This window comes from Pocillopora verrucosa, chromosome 2, assembly GCF_036669915.1.
Source record: "Pocillopora verrucosa isolate sample1 chromosome 2, ASM3666991v2, whole genome shotgun sequence".
NCBI classification, from domain to species: domain Eukaryota; kingdom Metazoa; phylum Cnidaria; class Anthozoa; order Scleractinia; family Pocilloporidae; genus Pocillopora; species Pocillopora verrucosa.
The window spans coordinates 3,637,515-3,646,675 of NC_089313.1; the positions used below are offsets into that span (position 1 = coordinate 3,637,515).

At 37.6% G+C, this 9,161-nt stretch overlaps 2 protein-coding genes across 4 annotated transcripts; one reads left to right on the forward strand and one right to left on the reverse strand.

The window, feature by feature from the left end:
• Positions 1–1,715: 1,715 nt before the first annotated feature.
• On the reverse strand, positions 1,716–5,332 carry LOC131773272 (zinc finger HIT domain-containing protein 3). 3 transcript variants are annotated; one of them, XM_059089266.2, is made up of 6 exons: positions 5,217–5,332; positions 4,768–4,945; positions 4,298–4,329; positions 3,636–3,728; positions 3,457–3,540; positions 1,716–2,273 (listed from the first exon to the last, which is right to left on the reverse strand). In XM_059089266.2, the coding sequence occupies exons 2-6, from the start codon at positions 4,839–4,841 to the stop codon at positions 2,083–2,085; spliced, it is 474 nt and encodes a 157-aa protein (XP_058945249.1). In that variant the 5' UTR covers positions 4,842–4,945; positions 5,217–5,332; the 3' UTR covers positions 1,716–2,082. The 3 variants fall into 3 exon arrangements, with proteins under 3 accessions (XP_058945249.1, XP_058945247.1, XP_066018216.1); XM_059089264.2 differs by having other exon boundaries at positions 3,457–3,546; positions 5,217–5,320; XM_066162119.1 differs by lacking the exon at positions 5,217–5,332 and having other exon boundaries at positions 3,457–3,546; positions 4,768–4,956.
• Positions 4,928–9,158, forward strand: LOC131773271 (peroxisomal membrane protein 2). Its single transcript, XM_059089263.2, has 5 exons — positions 4,928–5,140; positions 5,637–5,741; positions 6,138–6,300; positions 7,145–7,264; positions 8,035–9,158. Exons 1-5 carry the CDS (start codon positions 5,019–5,021, stop codon positions 8,110–8,112), a joined length of 588 nt encoding a protein of 195 aa, XP_058945246.2. The 5' UTR covers positions 4,928–5,018; the 3' UTR covers positions 8,113–9,158.
• Positions 9,159–9,161: the final 3 nt, after the last annotated feature.

Below are 9,161 nucleotides of genomic sequence, written 5' to 3' on the forward strand. Positions count from 1 at the left end.
GAAAGTCGCATTCTGGGCCTGTTTTGCAGCCTTTCTTGTTTACTATTCCTACCAAGAACTTACAGTGGTTACGGAAATTTTCTCAGTAAAGAAGTTCATACCGGCGAAGAGGACGGATGTTTTTGATTTGTTGCTCAACCTTCAGAAGCTCTGGAAGTTTCACCCCTTGCTGTAAGTAATGTTGGCACCTGTTTTACAAAGGAATTTCACTTGCCCTGAGTCTCTGTTATTTTTTCTTTTTGTTCCTTTTTTTAAAAGACAAGATTAGTTTCAAGGTCGATTAGTTGTCCATCTCGTTAATAAAAAATACAGGTCTGTTCTGAACCGGATGTTTTCTCGCTCCGAGTGAGAAACAACAATGTATTCGATCATGCAGCATGGTGCACTTAGCTTTTCATTTCGACTTCGTTCACGAGGTTGAGGGAGGATTCTGCTCTATTTGGTTCTGAAGTCCAAATCAGAAAAATCGAAGGGCATTGAGCGTGTAGTGAAATATTGCTGAGACTGCCATCGACGACTTTGTGTTAAAAATAACTAAAACCAGGGTTACCTAAGAAAGACATCTGCTCGACAGGCAGTCTAAACGTCAAAGGAATAAAGACGTTAAGTTTCTATAGAATCTGTGGTGCTGCTTCTTTGTAGAGCATTACAAGATAATTTTGTTTTATCAACTGAGTTGATGATGTAAATTGGTCTCCCTAAAGATCTTCTCTAGTTGGCGTTTCGAGCGTTAGCCCATGGTTAGTCTATCTGCTATCAAAATGCAAGACCTAAGAGTGCACTTTGACCTTAAATTGATCACACCCAAAATCGATTGCATTTCTAAAAGTCATGTAATACTTATTTGTAGTGAGGAGAGAGTGGTTTATTCCTCTTATAAGTATTATAAATAAATACTCGATGTATTTATACTTACATGTACATATAGAAGTCTGTGTTTCGATTTTTCCGTAGTACGGTCCTCGATACGTAGAGGTAGAGCGCAATGTATATTGAGATAGGGAAAACACAGAGACTGTACTTTAAGTCTTATATAGTCTTGATAGAGTATAGTCTCTTTGCTTCTCCCCTATCTCAATATATACATGTACATATATATATATATATATATATATATATATATATATATTTTTTTTTTTTTTTTTTTTTTTTTTAAATTTTATTTTTTACTTCAGGGTTGGTATTATGAATATTACCATGTCACAAGGGGGAGATGGAACCAAAACCTTTTATTATGTTGTTCAGGAAAGAATGAAAATTGACTTAGGATTCTATGAAACCAGTTTTGTCTACACTTTTCCTGCCAACACAACAGTCATACAGGAAAAGGAAAGCATTGAATACAACACAATAAAGATGGGTGGATTTGTAAAGATAATACAGAGGTGGAAGCTAGCAGATTCAACAAATGCCAACGAAGACAAAATCACTTTGTTAGAAGATCAGATCGAACTAACTACCTTTCGAATTTTGGTACAATATGGTAAAAAAGTGGCAATCAATGCTCATAGTACTTTCATTGAAAATATCACACAGCATTTTTTAAAACTCGATCCAATACTCATGAGTGACCAAGACAGAATTTCTCCTTAACATATCAGTACAACATCAAGCAGAAAAGAGATGAGGATAAAGAAAAATATCAATTGGGGGATGATTAGTTGATCCAATGCAAAATTCTCCAATTTAAAATCACAATAGTTGAATTGCAGACAGTAAGGAGAATCTCTGGACAGTTTACTTTTTTTTCTCTTTTACATTTACCAGTAGTTCAAATTCTGGTTGCTGGTGACATTTTGCTTTAGTCTGACATAGTGAACTGTATGTGATAAGTTTAGTTTCACTTTAACAACAAAAAATCAAAATTTGTTCTTAACTGATTCAGACTTGTTCTGACACAAGAAAATTGAATTTTCTTAAAATAAAGTTACCACATCCAGATTCCCATTTCCAGCAAGTGGATTAAAAAAATAAAATAGTTCAAATAGTGTTCTGATGATTTGATTGAATACCAAACTGTGGTATAGCATTTGCCTAAGTTTTCTCAGCTGGAAGGTGCATTCCACCTTCTGGTTACAAACTTCACTCCTGTTCCATTTCTTCTTCATTTTGTGGTTCCACTATCCTCAAACATTCATCCACAAACTCTGTAAAAATAGGTATTTGCATAGCTTGCCCGAGAAGTTTGCCAGGATCTTCTGAAGCATCGATTCCTTTGATCATTTTTCGCAGATGTTCATTATGAAGCATACTGCTCAGTTTTTGTGAGTGACCTGACAGAGAATGCAAACAAATCCTTGGGTCACACCTGAACTATTATCATGCTTAGTACAGCTTAAACTATCAAGAGTCATTTTTTACCATTACCATCTTAAAAAAAAAACAATCAATACGAGTGTCATGGAAACTCTGGCAAAAGGAATAACAACTCAGGGATCTCTATTACTGGTTTTATTCCTCCCTTTCACTTTGCAAAATTAACAAATCAACACTGGTTTAGCATGCTCTGTATTATTTGACAGACTGGTTGATTTGTTTTTTACCACAACATCGATGTCAAAATTTGCATGTTGTCCATGATTGAGAGCTGATAAAGGCATTGTGTGACACCTTGATGCGAGCAACATTGTCTTTACCCCTATCAACAATGGCAAATTGGTCAATCAGATTACAACATTACTGCCAATTGTGGTAGAAACTGATTTGTAGCTCTTGTTGTTACCTCTACTCTCAACACTGTACGAGGAAGGACAGGGAGATGACGTGACCAAGAGCATCTCTTCTCCCTTTGCATTAGCAATCTCCTCCTTAGAGCCTAGAGTCCTCTCTTCCTCCCTCAAAGAAGGACCCCAGTTGCGGCTGGTCATGTGCCTAATTGCAGTCCAAAGAATGCCATAGGGAAGTGTGGGTCCTTGACTTAATTTTGTCATCAGTGCAATTAAATTCTGTTGCCAGGAGGGACAAATCATGAGTGCCTCTTCAAAAAGTTTCCCTTTACCTGTCCAGTTGGTATTTAGGAAAAATTTTATGCTTAAGCATTGTTTTGGTGCTGTTTTCTTTCGTTTTAATCTCACAAAATCAGGGAGACATGACCAGCCACAATCAGGGTCCTTTCTTGAGGGAGTAAGAGAGAAGACCCTTGGGACAGGGAAGCAGAATGGCATGCCAGTCCATCAAAACATTTTAACAGCTATTCCCCCAAGCATTTTAACAGGTTCCCCTTACACCAACAGTTCTGTGGTACTCATTTACGCTCCCTATTGGACAGAGGCACTGTGAAAGTAGAGAGTCTTGCCCAACAAAACAATATAATTACCCACTCTGATGTGGACCTCTTATCCTGGAGACCAGAGCACTAACAGTAAGGTCATTGCATCTCCTCAGTTTCCTTGCGGGGAGGGCTTAAGTGTTATTTCGGTGTATAGAAGCTTATGCATTATCAAGAGAGGTAGTTACCTAGTTTATCCAAAACATTTTTACTGATCCTGTCTTCATCATCTGATCTTTCACTGGAATCACTCTCTGTGATTTCTCCTTCCTCTGTTTCTACAAATGAAAATATTTTAATTGATGCACTAGCTTTTTTGGGCATATTTTAAAATCTTGATTTTAAATGAATAAAAATCATCTTGCACCTTTCTTGGCCAGTGATATGGCTCTTAAGTTTCTCTCATTTTCTTCTAATTTCTCTTCTTTTCTTCTGTTGGTTTCTCTTTCACAAATGTCATCTGCAAAAGGGGAATGTTGATACCACAACAGCTAAGAAAATGGGTGTAAAGCTTAACTTTATCAATATGTGCTGGTCATCGGGAAAATAAAGGAAATGTTCACCAACTTAAGAACCTCATGATTATTAAAGAAATTCTCCTTGTCAACACCCTATGAAATGTATAGAGAACAGTATGGAGAATATGCATATTAATATTAGAGTGTAAAGGGTTAGACATGGCCCAAAGTTAATCACCAGATGAAGTTCTTTTTTCAGGTCCCAACACCCTCCCAAAATATGCGATATTTCAGAAAAAAAAATCCTATTCCTGAAGCTATTCAAGATAAAGCCCATCCAGTCATTGAAAATAAAACTCTCCTATTCAGGTTAGCTGAGGAAGGCACGCAACCACTCCATCTGATCTGTTCTTACTCAGGATACCAGTGGCTCATAAGGAAACAGGATACAATCATCCTGTGACAAAAAGAGTTTTGTGACTATATATTCAATTAATTGTGACAAGAGCAATGTTGGAACTCTCACATACATAGAAGTAATACTAAAAAGGAAAGGCTCCTCATATCATACCTTTATGAGCCTTGAAGCAGGAAAGAGAGCAACTAAAAAACGGAAAAAAAATCAATAATTGCTTAACTCCTATGAGTGACCAAGACAGAATTTCTCCTTACAATCAACCAGACAAGGAAATGAAAAGAAAAAAAGAAAAACATCAACAAGGGAAAAAAATTGATCCAAAACCAAATTCTCTGAACGAACATTCCAAGAATTGTATGGCGAAAAGTAAAGAGAATCAACAAGGTGATATTGGGTGAAAGGGGTAGGGGCAAAATTTCCGCACAACCCCATACTTCATCATGCATCCGTATATGTGGATTTATTATTCAGTGCAAAACCAATAAGATGTGCATGCATAATGAAGTATGGGCTTGTGCGGAAATTTTTCCGGGGTAAGTCTAGATTAAGTAGCTTAGTTATAAATATTTGGAGCACGAGCCAAAGTATTGGAAATATCAAGAATTTCTTGCATGTTTACTCACTACTTCGTACTGCAGGATGGGCATTTGTACTTGTGGCAGGCTTCTTTACAGACTTCACAAGTCTTCGATTGCATATCTCACTCCTTATTCATCACAAAGATGATTGGAAAGACAAAATTCTGTGGAGAAACCACGCTTGATGCCAAAACACGTTGTCAGTGTTTTCTTCCCCAGGCTCCTGTCAAAAGATTGGGTAATACAATTTTACTCCCAGTCCACCCCTCTAGTTTTGAGTTCTAAACTAATCCAAAATGGAGGGTTCTTCCGATAAATCCCGCGACGAAAAAAAGATCGAAAGAATTTTGTCCCAGCTTGTCACGCGCTACAACCATTGTATCATGGAGCATCCAATATTGACGAAGAGCATCACAAGGTGATGAAAAATGTGTTCCTTTTTTTCGATTCGCATATTCAGTCGCTAATATATCATGACTCTAACACTGAATCACCTTCCACTCAATAAGTTTCCTAGGTTTCATGTAGAACCGAACAACATCGATTGTACGTTGAGGTATTGGACCAGCCTTAGCCACTTGCACTGTATGAAATATAAGGAATGCGTGCAACTCATTCGTGCTTGGTTGCAGTGCTGGCTCTCGGTTTTATAGCTGCGTGCGATGTAATGACATAATTCTGCCTGTGCGCTCGCGCAGTTATCCCACGAACAGGAGAAGGCTCGGGGATACATTAGCCTGCACTTGTCATTCTCTGAAGACAAGCATGTTGCCGACCTGATTTTAAAGCTCAAGTGATCCCTTTAACTTCTGAGATCTGAATGTCAATTCTCCCCCTCCTGCTGGACAGCTGAACCTCCCATAGATATAGTTAAAGCATTCTAATGCATCACTTCAAAATTTCCATCTTTACAGTGGCCTTACAGCTGGTCTTGGCAATCTTGTCTCTCAAAAGATTGTCAAACGTGGGACAGGTGGACTTGTTGAGTACCGACCTGTCATAGCCTTTGCCGCATTTGGGTGAGTACCATGTGATTAATAGCAATGTTCATCCTCAATACAAGAAGTAGAGGAGTTACCCTTTACACCCTAACATCAGTATCCATATCCTCCAAACTATTTTCCATACATTTCCTTTGGTACTGACAAGGAGAGTTTAACAATCAAAACTTCCTAGGTTGGCAATCATTTCCTTCGTTTTCATCATTGTAATGAATGATTTAGCGGTGTAACTGTAAGGAGAAATTAGGTGCTGATCAGAGTGGCTATCCTTTGATTTCTCCACAAACATCCATACATAAGCAAGTAGATAGGTGACAAGAAGATTGAAAAATATCAGGAAGGGGAAATAGTTTGATTTCCTTTTGCCAAATAGCCAAATTATTTTTTCTCTTGTTTTCTTTTCTTTCGTAACAGGTTTTGTGCAACTGGTCCTCTCATACACTATTTCTATGAGGCTTTGGACAAACTAGTACCTAGGCAGGTTCCCTATGCAAAAGCCAAAAGATTGTTTGTTGACAGAGGCATATTCAGCCCTGTGTTTTTGTTGGTGTTCTTTTATGTTGTTGCAATCCTAGAGGTAAGCTTACTCTGCAGTTATGTTGTATAGGGTTAGTTATTTAAAATGTCAGGGCCAGACCCTTTCAAAAAGTGCAACTAGTAATTAAGACCTCTTACAACTGAGTTTCAAGGTTCATATTGTAAGTTTCAGACCCAGTTTTTTCTGCTCAATGGCCCAAGCATGAAGTGTGTAGGCCATACTGTAATTTATGGTACAGACCCAGAAACAAGGGTAATGAGACATTTATTACATCCCTGTGTTCAAATAGAGGGGTTAGATTTCACTTCAAACAAACTTTGAATTGAGTGAGCTGTACAGTGAAATTCTGGCCCATTAAATGGACCAATTATGGCCCTGTAAAGAACCAGTTCATTTTTCTCACTGAAATGGAGAACAAAAATGGCTTAAAGGAATAAGTAGGCCATACAGAAGAATACAGCCTACTAAATTAACTAATCACAATGTATATGTTAAATGAGAGATATGGAAAACCCAGAATTAATATTTAGTATAAGATATTATAATCCAGATTGGATCCAGTTAGGCTGTGCAAAGGGCCGCATTGTTAGTCCCTTGGTACAAAGGTTTCTTTGCCCTTGAGAAAATATGATGCCTCAAGGGAGTCAGCGAGAGGTCTGGCAGGGGGTCATACTGATTATCTGTGCCAGGACCCTGGAAAACCTCTCGCGACTCCTCTTAAATCTACCCATAGGCAGAGAAAGGTGTGTCTTTTACATACATGTAATGAGGGCCTGCTCCTAGGTTAGGGTTCAGTTGAGTTTTCTTTTTTCTTGCTTCACTCCTGATCAAAGAAGATGGCAAGGTCTTGACTATGAAGGGCTTTTTGTTTCGTTGTGCACAGGGGAAGTCTCATAGAGAAGCAATAATGAAAATACGCGAGACTTACTGGACGGCACTGAAAATGAGTTGGAGAGTGTGGATTGTGTTTCAGTATGTCAATCTCAACTATGTACCCAGACAGGTAATGAAAATGTATTATTACTGGTGATATTAGGATCAGCTAAATCCTTGTTCAAACTCCAATTGGGAATGGAACATAGGTAAAGTCTGTACGCGAGGCAAGTGGCCTATACAGCAGCAACTTATCCCAGTTTCTGTAGCAAGAAGTCGTAAAACTCCCCCCCCCCTCCCCCTGGATGGGATGCCAGTCTTGCCAGTGTTTTGTCTTGCTCAAGTACACAACACACTGTCCCAGCCAAATCTCTGGCCCAGACCTCTTGACTCAGAATCCAGTGCATTAACATCAGTGTGCATGTTATCCATACTGTTTTCTATACATTTCCAAGGGTGCAGACAAGGAGAATTTGTGTAAAAAATCAAGAGCTTTATAAGTTGGTGATCATTTCCTTGATTCTCGTGACCATAATGTTTGATTTAGGGATGATTTGTAAGGAGAAATTAGAAGCTGGTCACTCTGAGGAGTCAAAGGGTTAACTGTAAGGCCACTGTGTCTCCCACAGAAACTATAGTCAAAGCATTAAAAATTAAAATAAAAAAGGAAAGGACGAGAAACAGAGAAGTAAAGGGAACAAAAGGAAAATATCATTAAACTCTTTATCAATATCTTTACCATTTAACTTCCCTGAAGTAACAACCCCATAGCTTATTATGTTCAATGGTTATCAACTTATCTCCCCTGCCTGCTTGAAAATAGCAAAGTTTGAATGCAGCAATGAGTTCTACAAGGTGGAATTTATAAATAATCAAATGGTTTGAAATTTGTGTTTTTAGTATAGAGTTCTCTGTGGAAACCTGATGGCATTTGTTTGGAACATCTACTTGGCAAGCAAGCGTGCACAGAAGTCATAATTCATAAGTCATAATATAGGGATATGATTTAATATAATATTATTACATTTTGGGTTCATCATATTTTTTTTTTAGATGCTCTTACCAATGTTTTAGATGAGTGAATTGAATGAGATGATAGGAATTATGATATTATATTCATTGACATCAGTACTTACATAATCGATGATTTAAACATAGATCATAAATAATTCATGTGTTTTTGTTGTGTATTAATCCCAAATGGTGATTGTGACCTGTACACTATTTAAGTGGTAGATTTGGCTATCTTTCAGGAAGCCTGTTTATTTTTATACCAAGTAAATTAAATGCTTTGTTAGATAACACTAAAGCCAAAACAAGTGATAATGCTGTGGGCAAAAGTTTTGAATTTTTCGTTGATCTGTCAAAGTTGGCTGAAAACAGAATTATATATACTAAGAGAAACTGTAAACTGCAGTTTAGAAGTCTGGTTGATGCCTCCATTTACACCTGGAGAAGTTGGTGGTCATATAATTGTGCATATGTTCACTGAACAGAGTGATAGTAATTTCTTACTTACCAAGCTTAAGGGCCATACTGGGGGGTATTGGCACAAGGTTGTGGAAGTACTTAAACCTTAGTGCAATATTCCTCAGTATGGCTCAAGCAAGTGAGGTTAGTAAGTAGTCTACAATGTGGCTCTTAAACCAAACTTGTTTATTTTGAATTTGCTGGCTTTTGAGAACAAAGATACACCGCTTAAGACTGTTTTGTAGAAATGGTTCATTTGGCAAAACTTTGACCAGCTATTGATTTATGTAATAATATTTAATTTTGCACGATTCATGCTTTAAGATGATTTCCAAGTAACTGACTTGTGCTCAGTTGTCTTTTATGCTCCTTTTTCCTGCACAAGTGTGATGCACTCCTCTTTCTCCATAGGAACCAAATTTATTTCTCCTATACAAACACTAAGTGCACTATTAGACTTGTTTGTTTCAGTTATGAGGAGGAACAATTTTGTCACCAAAAAGTCCAGGACATTAAATTTTTACTCTGCAGAAAATTAAAGTACTGGAAAGGTTTGA

Coding starts and splice junctions, on each gene's coding strand:
- LOC131773271 (XM_059089263.2), top strand. CDS start 5,019: ATGGAGGGTTCTTCCGATAAATCCCGCGACGAAAAAAAGATCGAAAGA. Junction 5,141..5,636: donor TTGACGAAGAGCATCACAAG/GTGATGAAAAAT, acceptor CCATCTTTACAG/TGGCCTTACAGCTGGTCTTG. Junction 5,742..6,137: donor ATAGCCTTTGCCGCATTTGG/GTGAGTACCATG, acceptor CTTTCGTAACAG/GTTTTGTGCAACTGGTCCTC.
- LOC131773272 (XM_059089264.2), bottom strand. CDS start 4,841: ATGCAATCGAAGACTTGTGAAGTCTGTAAAGAAGCCTGCCACAAGTAC. Junction 3,547..3,635: donor CATATCACTGGCCAAGAAAG/GTGCAAGATGAT, acceptor TTTCATTTGTAG/AAACAGAGGAAGGAGAAATC. Junction 2,274..3,456: donor AAATGTTTTGGATAAACTAG/GTAACTACCTCT, acceptor ATTCTCTGTCAG/GTCACTCACAAAAACTGAGC.